At 39.9% G+C, this 14,605-nt stretch overlaps 1 protein-coding gene across 1 annotated transcript; it reads left to right on the top strand.

Moving 5' to 3' along the window:
- Nucleotides 1-756: 756 nt before the first annotated feature.
- cul4a (cullin 4A) lies at nucleotides 757-13,671 on the top strand. The gene is made up of 20 exons (XM_028575809.1): nucleotides 757-1,655; nucleotides 2,826-2,941; nucleotides 3,275-3,378; nucleotides 6,787-6,856; nucleotides 6,949-7,022; nucleotides 7,099-7,261; nucleotides 7,359-7,448; nucleotides 7,637-7,719; nucleotides 8,261-8,328; nucleotides 8,786-8,904; nucleotides 9,036-9,228; nucleotides 9,348-9,452; nucleotides 9,569-9,679; nucleotides 9,900-9,985; nucleotides 10,149-10,256; nucleotides 11,804-11,917; nucleotides 12,001-12,106; nucleotides 12,199-12,371; nucleotides 12,511-12,663; nucleotides 12,778-13,671. The coding sequence occupies exons 1-20, from the start codon at nucleotides 1,514-1,516 to the stop codon at nucleotides 12,871-12,873; spliced, it is 2,274 nt and encodes a 757-aa protein (XP_028431610.1). The 5' UTR covers nucleotides 757-1,513; the 3' UTR covers nucleotides 12,874-13,671.
- Nucleotides 13,672-14,605: the final 934 nt, after the last annotated feature.

Below are 14,605 nucleotides of genomic sequence, written 5' to 3'. Positions count from 1 at the left end.
ATCAATCAACCAATCAACCAATCAACATGTATTTGTATAGCCATTTACAGCAACCAGCAGGTATCCGAAGTGCTTTATATCAACAAGAATAAAACATCCAACAGTAAAGTAAAATCAGAAAGGAATAAAACATACAGTGAAATCAGAAAGCGGATACATATAATGTATATTTGCTACTTTACTTTTATCACTAAAATTTGGAAGCCAATATTGTACTTTGTACTCAACTACATTCATTGTACGTTAGTTACTAGTTACTTTGTAGATTAAATTAATATCAACTAATACATTCTGATGTACACATCACTATAATCCAGGGATATAGGCCTAATATATATTATTCTGAAATGGGTCATTGTGTATAATGAGTAGGCTACTTTTAGTTTTGGTACTTTAGGTACATTTTGATGCTAATACTTCTTTACTTTTACTTAAGTAAGATTGCGAATGCAGGACTTTCACTTGTACAATAACAGAGAGCATTTCTACACTGTGGTATTGTTACTTTAAAAAAAATATTCTGAGTACTTCTTTCACCACTGCATTTCATGTGAGCACTTTATTTATGGCTCACATGTTAAAGGTTTTGAGTGAGTTACTGCCTTTTTCAGGACAAATTAAGTGTTGTTCTACGCAGTTCTGACAAACTGGAGACTGTAGGAGTTAACTAACTCCAGAAGATGGCAGCAGTGCAACAATAAGGATGCAAGCTGCCATTCAAAACAAAAGAAGAGAAAGAAGGGGGGGACATGACAGTTTTTACCCTTTACCACAGACTGTTTTTTACATGACACAGGCAGGGTTATTATGACAATTTGAAGCAGAACATGTTCGTTAAAGTGACTTCCTGATGAGGGCAGAAATACGCAGTAGCGTCTAAACTGTCTCAATATCTCACGGGAAAAAAAGAAGAAGGGGGGAAACAGGTGACGCTGAAAGTCCAAACTGTCTCTGAACGCAACTCTGCCGCTTTTCACCCAAGATGCACCTGTCCAACTGAACTGTCTGCGAAAAGCCATTTTGTTGTGTTAGCTAGCTATGATGTGGGTAAAGAAAGTTACCCATAACATGGGTCTGTTATATCAACCCTAACTATGTCAATTTTAGGTGTTTGTTTGCTGTTGCGAAATACAATAATTGAACTCGTTAAAATCTGTAAGTAATCAATACTGGCATGGACTAGCCTAAAAGACAAAAAAAGCTAAAGTGTTGAGGAGAAGACGAAAGCTGGTAACGTTAGCTAAAGTGTGCTGCAGTTTCATATAAAATACTGTTAGCTAACTATCTGTTTACTTAACTGGCGGTAGTTATGTTTTCTGATTGATTAACCCAACGTTAGTCAGTGTTTGTTTGTAAATGTGTTTTGAATATACTGCGACTGTCCGCGCTGTCCGCCAAAGACAACAAAGAGTCTGTGTTGCTGACAGTAAATAAACAGGCGACTGAACAATCAAACAGTAACTCAGCAAAACACTTGAAGCATACAGCGTTAAGCCAAAGCGCTAATCTGATAATGGCAGAGGACACCCGGCAGGACAAGAGAGCCAGCTTCTCCGCTATACCCGACCACAACACCAACGGGATGGCCAGGACCTCCGCTCTGGCCTCAAGCAAAAGTGGCGCTTCAAAGAAATTAGTGATCAAAAATTTCAAAGGTACTGTCCCTCATCGTTTTCACCTTCGTTATCTAACCGCATCAGTCACATCGATGTATCTTAAACAGCGGACGTTGTAACTTTTAGACCATAACGTTACTGTATGTTGTCTGTCTCTGGGTTGTGTAACGTCACAATTTGTTGACCTTACTGCTCTGTAGGGCTGGGTATCGTTCAATCAGTTTTGATACGTGAATTCGATTTTTTTTTTTTTTAGAAACCAATTATATAAATACCATTTTAACAAAAATATATTACAACATTAGGTACACATCTTTTTATTTTATTTTTTCAGCTCCTTTAAACCTATGTGACGCACACTGTCAAGCATCTCAAAATACAACACATGTGAGCCCCCTTATCTGTGGTAACAGTTTTTCCTGCATGCCTCTACAAGGTGTAACGTTAGACAGCCAATCACAAGTATTATTAGATCTTGGTACAAGGATGCCGCGTATTCATTGGCTCACTGACGCTGATAAGATGCACTTGATGACAATTTGGTAATGAATGACAAGGCATTTTTCGATACTTTATAGGCTACTATGGAGGCAATTTGGACGGTGCCTAAAAGTTACAAAGTTCGATACCCCCAGCCCTACTGCTCTGATCAGTTCATGTCAGATTTGGATAGGGATTTTGTAATCGCACATGCTTAACATCTCCCAGTGATATAGTTTTTTTTTTTTTGCTTGCTGCATTGATTTTATGTGGTGTGATGTTTAAAGCCTCTCCCAACTTCAGGTCTTGATAAAGACAGTATATAATACAAGGCAGTAACACAGTAGCTTTTCATATAGGCAGGTAGCTAAGCAGGCATCTGCTGATGCATCAAATATTAATAACATATATTTCATTAGCAATAAAGACTCAAAAAACAAGTTTAAAGTATTTGTTTGACAACAGCAAAATTGTAAGCTTCTGTGTGCAAACTTCTTAAGAACAATACATGTCTCAACTTATTTACTATCACTGGACCGTAATCCATCAGAACTGATAGTTTACAAATGTGCAACTTATCATGTTTGTGTTAAAAACATCAAACTAGGTTCTATCCAAATGCTAATACTGTTTCATTTGCATTAATTAGTTCCTGTCTGCTTGTTTGGTGGTTCCCAACATGTATAACAAATAACGTTGTTGCTGTTTTTTTTGTTTTTTTTGTAATAGACAGGCCAAAACTAGCAGAGAACTATACTGAGGACACGTGGCTGAAGCTACGCGATGCAGTGGGTGCCATCCAGAACAGCACCTCTATCAAGTACAATCTGGAGGAGCTTTATCAGGTTTGCTGATTCTTTTTTTTCTCCCATACAATACATACTTGAAGTTGCCAATGGTAAATCATAGCTCAGGGTTAAAATAAACTTGTGGAGACAAATTAATCTATCGCATCAAAACGGTATCTACTTTTATGTTTGTGTTATATTGGTGTACATTAATGTGCACATTGAATACATCTAAAACATATGAAAACTGCATTCCCACATAACAAAAGTGGATTAATAAACTCTACTAAAATGAATAAAAACCAGTGGCCAAATCTAAGATAAAAACATCGTAATATACAGTGTTTTTCTTGTGCTCTTGTCTCTTCTCCTTGTCTCTCTTTCTTGAAGGCGGTAGAAAACCTCTGTTCGTATAAAGTCTCCCCCACGCTGTACAAGCAGCTACGGCAGGTCTGTGAAGATCACGTACAGGCCCAGATCCAACAGTTTAGAGAATATCCTTTTTTTTTGTGAATAACCACATCAGTCAATTTATGTGTCGAACCTGTGGAAACATTTGTTGGAACAAATAGGATGCATATTGTGGGGTTCTTAGATTTTGTTCTCAGCCTACTGTTAAATACAACGTTGAGTGAGGTATGTTCATTTAAGAGTCCTTTTCAGATCAAGCAGCCCATGATTCATAGTAGGAGAAGCTAGTTAGCCAGCCTGAACACACTGCTGCAATCTAAGCTAAGTGCAGTGCTCATTTTTTTATAACAAACTAGCTTTATTTTATTAAAGAAAAATGTTTAAAGATTATTTTTTGGGGCATTTTTAAGCCTTATTGACAGGACAGCTGAAGAAATGAAAGGGGGGAATGACACGCAGCAAGGGCTGCAGGTCAGAGTCGAATCCAGGTCAGCTGCGTCAAGGAGTAAACTTCTATATATGCGCGCCTGCTCTACCAACTGAGCAATCCAGGCGCACACAAACCTGCTTTTTTGACAGTGATTCTAAACTAGGGCTGGGCGATATGGAGAAAATCCAATATCACAATATTTTTGACTAAATACCTCTGTCGATATTTTGACGATATTGTAGAGGGGACAATTGGTGCTTTAACAAAATATCTTCACAGTTAGATTTTAGATAAATAATCATCAATAATGTCTAGCTCACCCAGTAAGAGCATGCGCCCCATGTCGGCTGAGGCCTTTGCAGCGGCCCGGGTTAGAATCCGACCTGCGGCCCTTTGCTGCATGTCATCCCCCAGCTCTCTCCCACCTTTCCTGTCTATCCACTGTCACTCTAAAATAAAGGGAACCCCCCAAAAATAATCTTAAAAAAAATAATTTAATAATGTGGATATAATGACTAAGTGGGTAAAGGCAAATAATAGAACAGCTAGAACAGTCTGGTAAGTTCAGAAAATGGCATCACTTTACTGTTATGCAGTAGCTTGGTTGACAGTTGTAACTGAGAGTAGAGTGGGTCTGGGGAAGGTTCATTAACAGCTTATTTCCAAAGGGGCGTCACCAACGGATGGCCGCCGCTCAAATGCCTCTGGGCGCAATTTGACAGTCTTTCAACCGATCAGACCAACGATCCGGGTGATGTAGCAGCGACAGCGGCATCAACGGGTTGCTGCGCTTTGGTGGCCATCATGTTGAATGTAAACAAAAAGTTGCTTGCTGTCGCTGCGCTATCGTCATCGTTTAAAGCCCGTTTCAACGGTTTTGATTGGTGCCTCGATTTGGAAAAATTGGAAATGGGCTCGAATGGGCGCTTGGCCAGACTGACTTGGAGAGCAAATCTCAAATTTGCCGGAAGTTCGTCAGGATTTTCGCAGGCTAGTAATGCAGCCTTTAAAACCAGCAAAAGACAAAACTTAAGCCATTTACGATATTACGATATCTAAAATCTAAGACAATATCTAGTCTCATATCACGATATCGATATAGCATCAATATATTGCCCAGCTCTATTCTAAACTCTGTTTTGTGTGGAGCTTTAAACTTAACTAATGAGGTCTGGGCTTTCCTGGCACACATCAGGTGTTGTTGCAGTCTTTTCTCACAAGAGGTCAATATACAACAAGTTTGGCAGCTATCCTTTATCTATCTATAAAGTCAAGAATCTCTTGTTTGTGGGTAACCGTCTGCAGTGGGCTACCGTTGACTATTTGGAAATGAATACCTCTGCTGTGTATTTCACAATGTGTGTTTCTGAGCACGGATGTTGGATATACCAACGTTACAATCAAACTCTTCATTTCCCTGGAGTCAATGAGTTTGAGCGGATAGCCTACAGGAATACTGTTGCAACTCAAACGGTGTTTGTTTGCCATACTAACTAATAACACTTATAGCATTACGTCTGCTATTTAAATCCATGCTTTAAAGCAACTTTATGCAACTTTTCTACCTTAAAATAACTTTATAACCAGCATTGGTCCAAGCAAGAGACTAACACGCGTGTTTGGTAATTACTACTGTAGCAAGACTTTGCTGCCACCATGACTTCTCGCTCCACAGATGCGACAGTCCACTCAAACACAAAGGCACTTTTTATTCTCACATCTGCTCACACATATTGCCAACCGTTTCACCGTGCGCCTCTGGTCGCCTGGCTTTTCTGGAGCACGTAGTCATGCTGCTCCAAACTCCTAACACGGTTCAATAGTAAATTAAAAAAGCGTTGCTGTCTGTCTTTGGTGTGTGCCAGACAACAAGGTTCCAGCACACCACTGCATTTAAAGGGCCAATAGAATTAGTCAATGATTAGCCAGCTGTGTCAATCAACTCACCTGGCGCTGCTTTCATGAGCCATCCCCACACCCCTTTTCATTGGATAATGATGACATGTTTGACTAAAGTGACAAAATGATTGGACTAGATTTAACTGAAATGTTCAGTATAATCTGATTGGATATTTGTGACAGGAGTAAACCTACATTAAAAAAAAAAAAAAAAAAAAAAATAAAAATCTAGGAAGAACACATTTTGACTGAAAGTAATGACTTTTCATCAACTTAAACTGGACTAAAACATTTTGAGTTGTCGATGTTGGTATTGGCAGTGGAAGAAGAAGTACTCAAAACATTTTTCTAAAGTATGTCCAAGGTGGAGCTTTCATCTCTACTATAATGCTGGATAGTTTAATGAATAATAATGCATCATGCATCCTATTCTAATTGTGATATTTTGTTAGTAAAATCTGAATCTGCAATGTAACCAGTGCCATTTCTCTGTCAGATAAATGTAGTAGTACAATGTTTTCCTCTAAAGTAGAAGTACACAGTAAGTCAGTGGTATACCGTTGAGTTGCATATTAAGTGCTCTTGGGGCCTTTTGTAAGTTATTTCAGGGTACAGTGGTTCTGGAGAAAGCTGCAATAACCCAGGCCAAGCAATCGGCTCATTCGGAACAGGCACATTTTGAACGGGCACCGCACAAGTATCTCCAAATCCTAAACAAATGGGGCTTTAACAAGCAGTGGCTGTCACTGGCAGACTATGTAAAGATGCTTGACATATTGCAAAATAAAACAACACGTCACTGATTAACAAAATTGTCTCAAATTAAAAGCAATCCAATTATAGAACTTTGAATTAATTTAATCATACTCAATGTCCTCCAGTTGCTTAATAGCTGCTTTTAGACTTATTTTTTAGGCAGGCTAGACTTGCTTTATGGACTTAAGATATGGTTTTTGTTTTTTCCTCCAATAAGTGTAGTGCAGATTTGAAGAAAAAAAACAGTTACTGTCACCCAGCTTGAACACCAAATCTTTTTTGAGCCAAGAAGTGTGACCAAGGTCTTAATCTGTGCTGCTTAGCCGCAGGATAATATGAATTTCATTCAAAATGTTGATTTAGTGTAATGAGTGAATGGAAGACTTTTCCTTAACATGGAGCTCACAGAGTCTTTGGACAACCTTTCCTTCCTGAAGCGAATGAATCGCTGCTGGCAGGACCACTGCAGGCAAACTGTAAGTTTGATGTTTGACAACTATGCCAATCAATACCGTTCCACTAATAGGAAAGTGTCCTGTAAGACTGATTTTGTTTTTTCTCTTTATAGATAATGATCCGAAGTATTTTTCTCTTCCTGGATCGTACCTATGTGCTTCAGAACTCCCTACTCCCCTCCATCTGGTAAAGTTCTAGTTTATGCAAATGTTTCTGTTTGTTAAGGTGTACTTAGGAGGCTGATGTTATGTATATGTTGCAGGGACACTGGGTTGGAACTCTTTCGTACCCACATTGTGAGTGACAGTGCAGTTCAGAAGCGCACAGTAGATGGCATTTTGGAGCAGATAGAACTCGAGCGAAATGGAGAGACAGTAGACCGGAGTCTCATCAGGAGCCTGCTGGGCATGTTGTCAGACCTACAGGTACCTGATCGCCTGTTAAGTTTATTATTGAACCAACCAGTAGAAAATAGAATGAGTATGTGTCATCATGTTCACCTCCTGTCTAACTTTTAATAAGGTTTACAAAGATTCCTTTGAAGAGAGATTTTTGATTGAGACCAATCGCCTGTATGCAGCAGAGGGACAGCGGCTGATGCAGGAGAGAGATGTGAGTGAGACTATTCATCTTCTGTAAAACTATTTTGCTCTTTGGGGAGCATAGGTCATTCATAGACTTCAAAAAGACTATTAATGGATCTATGATGTGTTCACCAGTAACCTGTTACACACTTAATACCAAGAATGTGTTTCTCATCTGCAAATGTTCTGAATATGTGCGTCTCTGTATGTGTCCAGGTGCCTGAGTACCTGCACCATGTGGCTCGACGGTTGGAGGAGGAGAATGATCGTATCATGAGCTACCTCGACCAGAGCACTCAGTAATTAGTTTTGTTGATAAAGTTCAATTATGTTATCATAACATATCACTGAGACAAAAACCATGTCACATATATACAAAGTAGACATGATTCCGTAATTAACACCCTGAATAAAAATAAGATGTTTATACCAACCTTCATAAAAAAGAAAAATGAGTAAACAATCAATACCCATCAATTATAATTTCTTTCCAAACATTAAGGCAGGGTGCACCTTTTTATACAGTACAATACCCTTAGGGGCCTGTTTGAATTGTGAGGTATCACTCAAAGTAAATACAGTACACTTGTGTATTTGCATGTATTTGCTTTATAGACAAATGGTGCATCATAGTGTCAACTGACTGCTTACATTTCCAGTACAAAAGATCTTCAGTAAATATCCAATACACCTCCAATACATGTTGTTCATTATTTTTTTTTTTAAAAAGAAGAAAAATCAACACTGCGAAACATGCAAAGCCATACTTTCAGATTTAATGTGAACACTTTTGCTTTTTCTTGTAGTTTTAAACCCATTATTTCACATTATATTTTACAGGAAACCCCTTATTAGCTGCGTTGAGAAACAACTTTTAGGAGAACACATGACTGCTATGCTACAAAAAGGTACGTCTGCGTGAAAGACTTTAATAAGTCCCTCTACATTAGCATGCGTGTTTGTGTTTGGCAATATATACTACAATTGTGAGGCTTATTGTGTACAATTTTTGTTGAACTGCGCCGGAGGATTATTGATTCCACTCTATGGTGATTTTTGAGGCTGTAGTTTGTGGGGTTCTTCATTTGGTTTAAATTACATTATAAGGTATCCCACCTTCTCAATAAACCGTGCACTCTTTTCTTTGCTGCTTTAAATTGTAATCACCTCATTTACTGTATCTGCTTTGTGCCAAGAAATGGTTGTGATTCAAATTTACTAGAGCACAGCTGTACACATTAATACATTTTTTTATTTGTGAATGAAATTTTGCCATAAACACACACACATTGTTAAAATGTAGTTGTATAATGCAGTAGTTTTTTCATATGCACATGCAGTATTAGTGTGACATTTGTGTGCCAGGTTTGAGCATCCTGCTGGATGGGAATCGTTTGACTGAGCTGGTCCTCCTCTACCAGCTCTTCAGCAAGGTGAAGGGAGGACTTCCCACACTTTTGCAGTTCTGGAGGGATTACATAAAGGTATAGACATAACCCAACCAACACATACGTAGACGTACAACACAAAGCAATACCTCGAGAAAAACGTGTCCCTTTTTTTTTTATGTCTGAGAAATGCATATTCACATGGTGGAAACTTTCTCTGGTTGTAGTCCTTCGGTGGAGAGATTGTATGTACTCCAGAGAAAGACAAGGACATGGTGCAAGACCTGCTGGACTTCAAGGACAAGATGGACAACGTCGCACAGAGCTGCTTTACACGCAATGAGGGATTCGTCAACGCCATGAAGGAGGCCTTTGAGGCCTTTATCAACAAGAGGCCCAACAAACCTGCCGAACTTATTGGTGGGTCAGGCAAATAAATGACATGCCATAGCAGTTGTGACTCAGATACATATTTTGATGTGGTTTTCATCAGTTCCAGCATGTGCTAACGGCTCTCTTGGTTATTGCTTCCAATTCAGCTAAATATGTGGATTCTAAGTTAAGAGCAGGGAACAAGGAGGCTACAGAGGAGGAGCTGGAGAGAATCCTGGATAAGATAATGATAATCTTCCGTTTCATACACGGTCAGTTACACTTCTGCATATATATGTTTCGCTTTCTCAGTCAAATAGTGTTACTAACCAATATGAAGTGTGTAACTCTCTGATGAGACCTTTTGACCTCTGTTGTCTCCATCCAGGAAAAGATGTGTTCGAAGCTTTTTATAAGAAGGACTTGGCCAAGCGTCTGCTGGTTGGCAAGAGTGCTTCTGTTGACGCTGAAAAGTCCATGCTCTCCAAGCTCAAACATGGTGAGTCCAGAGTCTTGTATCTTGAATAAGCAAGTTAAATGCTTGCATTCATCAAAATCCTCATCTGGCTCATGCCCATATGGTAAAAACATTGTAGCACTTTATTCAAAGCATCTACCCAGTATTAAATGAGATGAAGCACTAAAGTAAAAATGTTACACATCGTCTATCATGGATGTGAGGACAAGTTGTGCGATGTTGTGGTTTTGACTTCCTCCAGAATGCGGAGCAGCATTCACCAGCAAGCTAGAGGGGATGTTCAAGGACATGGAACTGTCCAAAGACATCATGATCCAGTTCAAACAGGTACTTTCTGTCTCTGTGCACGTAGACACACTTAAAAACATACACGTGTAGCTTTAAAGAGTTATGCCATGTTTACAGTACGTGTATGCATTCCACCGTGCTGTGTCATTTAATGCTTGCATTATGCCTGCATAATTGTAAAAGTGATGCTATTTCTTTTCAGTATATGCAGAACCAGAGCGAGCCAAGCAACATAGAACTTACTGTCAACATCCTCACTATGGGCCACTGGCCTTCATACACACCCATGGAGGTGCACTTGCCCCCAGAGGTAAGCATTTCTATTAGGGCTAACGCTAACAGAGGTGTAACGTTATGAATGGCCACTGTTCTGACTCGGGTGCCTGGGTCTGTTTCCCGACGGTTCAGTAAACTGCCGTAGTGTCCTTAGCACCGGAGTTAAGTGCTGACCGGCTTTGGATCGCTGTAATGATAGTGACTGGCTGCTAGTAGGGGTGGGGGAAAAAATCGATACAGCATAGTATCGCAATATTTTCCGTTGCAATACTGTATCGATACACAGACGTCAAGTATCGATCTTTTATTATATACGTGTTGGTCAGTCTGTCTGCTTGACAATCCTATTTTGCAGCAATAAAACTGAAGTGAGATGAACAAATGGAGAAATGTATCTTTTTAGATCAAACGGATGTTGACAAAGTTTTCTTTTGGGGACATAATGAATATGGGAAAAATTTGAAGCTGAAAAAAGGTAATAAATTGCAATATATCGCAGAATATTGCAATATCTTTAAAATCTCAATAATATCGTGATGATATCGTATCGTGAGGCCTCTGGTGATTCCCACCCCTAGCTGCTAGCTGGCTGGGGGCTGACTGTTGATGTGTCCCCGGGCCGGGGCTGTTGTCAGCTCTCATCCCGACTGAAGCCTTGCAGCGCCGGGAGAGTGAGGCAGACAGACAGGGGTGTGGCTGAATTACCATTCGATTAGTCGTCTGTCTATACAGTTAACGTTACTGATGAATCTGTGGGTTAGCCCAGAGTTGTTAACCGTGGTCAAAACAATCATACTAAAAATAACTGAGCGTGTCAAACGATGTCGTAATCTTATGTTAACCACCAAGAATTAGCCAACGTTATAGACCAAGCATTAGCATTAGCTACTTGTCAACCAGCACCTTTAGGCATCAAAGCACTTTTCCTCTTCGGTCCCCCAACAGGTTGGAAGCGAAATTGTCCATTACTGTTACCATTACCATAATTCTTATGTCTCCTTCAAACGAGTTAATGAACCACTGAATAGATTTTGGAAACATTATTTTAAGGTACAAAAGAATCTTTGGTGTTGGATCGATCGATATTGAAATCAATAAATAAGGTCTCTGTTGTATTACTGTGTTGCAAAGTGGCATGTAATCAATGACAAAACGATGCCATGTAGCAGAAAGAAAGTTTTATTACGTTTACGGAGTATAACTCTCCTCCAAACTCGTGATACAAACCGAATCATGGGTTTGTTGTATCGTTACAGCCCTAATTTCTATGTTTGGGGGCTGCTCTTTGTGCACACTATGCTTTGGCATTTGTGACAAACACACTTGAGCACATGGCGTCATGGAAGCAGTTTTTTATTTTTGTGGGTTTTGGTGATTTGTTTAAACAATATTTATCAATTCATTTATTTAGTGTGCTTACTGTATTTATAGTACGTGAGCAGCAACATAGTGAAGTAATTGAGGAAAACTGTGTTTCACTGATTGCATCTCCCTACTGGCATTCTCTAAACATGGCAGGACCATCACCTGATCCTTATCAGACTGTGTTGGTACAAATTTCATCTCTTTATGTTTTGGTAGATGGTAAAACTCCAGGAGGTGTTCAAGCTGTTCTACCTGGGGAAGCACAGTGGCAGGAAGCTGCAGTGGCAGCCCACACTGGGCCACGCTGTACTTAAGGCGGAGTTCAAAGAGGTAAGGGCATGGCGCATCCTGACGTGGCATAAAGAAGAGAACACGTCTAAAAATGCATTTACAATGACTACTTTCTCCTGCAGGGTAAGAAGGAGGTGCAGGTCTCGCTGTTCCAGACGCTGGTGCTGTTGATGTTCAATGAGGGAGAGGAGTTCAGCGTGGAGGAGATTCGCACAGCCACTGGCATAGGTTTTACACGTCTTTAAACCTGTAGGACAGCTATTCTGTTGTAAGAGGTACCTGTTGTATCACATCACCATTCTCGCTCTTGTCTTGCACAGAGGAGGGAGAGCTTAAGCGTACACTGCAGTCCCTGGCCTGCGGAAAAGCGCGCGTCCTCAACAAGAACCCTCGAGGGAAAGACGTGGAAGATGGAGACCGCTTCAATTTCAACAACGATTTTAAACACAAACTGTTCCGAATCAAGATCAACCAGATCCAGATGAAGGAAACGGTAAAAATACTGGCACATTTCTTTCTGAACACACTACTCCTCAACCAGGGTGTACTTTGCTGTGTTGTACTTAAACCACTTAGTTTTCCTATGCAAAAGGATGGTTCTTATCCGTTTTGTAAACACATTGTCCTTACAGGTAGAGGAGCAGGTAAGCACCACAGAGCGTGTGTTTCAAGACAGGCAGTATCAGATCGATGCAGCTGTGGTGCGCATCATGAAGATGAGGAAGACTCTTAGTCACAACCTACTGGTATCAGAGCTTTACAACCAGCTGAAGTTCCCTGTAAAGGTGGCGTATTTTAAGCTTCTTATTTTCATTATTTAGATTTTTCTTCTAATACGTACATACACACACACACAAACAAAGCGCTCATCAGCATGTAATTTGCTTTCGTCTCTACAGCCGGGCGATCTGAAGAAGCGGATCGAGTCACTCATAGACAGAGACTACATGGAACGTGACAAGGAGACTCCTAACCAGTACCACTATGTTGCCTGAAGGGATACCACTGTTGCTGCCATGCTTTCCTCACAGCAAGCATACAGCTGGCCCCCCAAAAACAGCATTACAGCCCTTCAGCCACCCGACTCTCCTCTGGTGCCCATCTTTCCCTCCATCCATGATGCTGGTCACAGCATCCAGATCACACAGAGAGCTCCAGAGAGACAAGAGGGACTTGGCTGTGCTGTTTCCACTCTGCGTTATCTGTAGTGGGATGGGGCTGGAGGAGAGGCCCGGGTTGTTGATGCTTGGTTTATGTGACTTACAAATCTGCTAATGCAAAACTCAACTGAAAATGACTAGCACTTTCCTCTGTTTTTGTTTTTTCCTCCCCAGGATTTGGATTTTTTTTTGTTTTTCCTCCATCACGTCGTTCTAAAATCACTTATTTTCTACCGTAGTTGGTTTGTCTTGAGTTTTAAGATTTTTTTTGTTTTGTTTTGTTGTTTTGTTCAAGGCTTTCTTCTTGTGAATGGCTGCATAAACTGATTAGTGTAAAACTGATTGGTTGATTGCTTTATTTGGCAGAGAAACAGCTGTAGAGGACAAGAAGAGACTTGAGAAGGATGATGTGGGCCAGATGGGTTTGGGTCAGAGGGAAGGGTTTATTGCTTGTAACACAGAAGCTAAATGACATGCAGGCAAGCCTCTTGGGTATTTCTTTGGGTATCTTATATGTTTTGACCAAAATGCCCAAATGTCCTATGTCATGTGCTGACGTTTTTGTAGAACAGATTGTATTCTATGTAAGAGTGAGAAAAGTGAACCTGAATAAATGGATATTTAATGATTCAATGAATGATTTGTAGACAACCAGCTAGTGGAAGTGTTTTTTTATTGGAACAGTCTTGCCCTGTTGCCTCTGTCAGCTTGAGCTTGCTGTGTAGTTCATCATGCAGACAGTGTGCAGCTCCATCAGTTTAATCTGATTTCATCAATTTAATTTTTTGTAAAACCAAAATATAGTCTGTAATGCATCACAACACTATGTTGTCCGTTTCCTATTTGTATCACTCGGGCCCCAAATGATACAATAAGAAAGTGGACTGTTGTCTGTTCTCTTTCCATATACTTGATTTTGATGTACAATGAAATCATTTTTAATATAGGATTGAAAGGCACTCTTGTCGATTTTCACTTGATAGAAATGATTAATAGCTCAAGTTACTGGAAGATGGAAGTGAAAGGATATTTGTCTTAATACTTTCACTATCACAGCAGGGAGTGTACAGTTTTTGTATGATTAAAGAAATAGATCTTAAACAAATGTGTCGACAAGAGCTAGATGTTTAACCTAATCTCATTTAAGCCTCAAGAAAACGACATGCCTTTTGTTAAAAAAAAAAAAAAAAAAAAAAAAAAAAAACGTGGTTGAACTATACAGAGAGAATGTAGCAGGGCCCTGATAAGTCTTTGGCAGAAGCATTAAAGCAGCCTCTGCGTTCCTTCGAGGGTTTTGCACACCCTCGTGAATTGGTGAACGTGTCAGCTGACTGACTACCCACAAAACATGCACCATGCACTTTGCAGCCTGCAGGCTCACATTCTACTTTCACCTATAGAAAGCTAAAGGTTCTCCAGATCGTACTGTACATTTGATATACCATATTATTAAAACCCATTTTACATGCAGTTAAAAAACAAAAACAATGTGAACGTTGTTTGAAAGTGTGCATTCCTATATTCACCCTCATTACATCTTAATTAATTAGCCTTGACATATTTCACT

Source organism: Perca flavescens, chromosome 1 (assembly GCF_004354835.1).
Source record: "Perca flavescens isolate YP-PL-M2 chromosome 1, PFLA_1.0, whole genome shotgun sequence".
In the NCBI taxonomy this organism is placed as follows: domain Eukaryota; kingdom Metazoa; phylum Chordata; class Actinopteri; order Perciformes; family Percidae; genus Perca; species Perca flavescens.
Note: the sequence above shows the minus strand (reverse complement) of the source record. Positions and strands in the feature narration are given on the sequence as shown.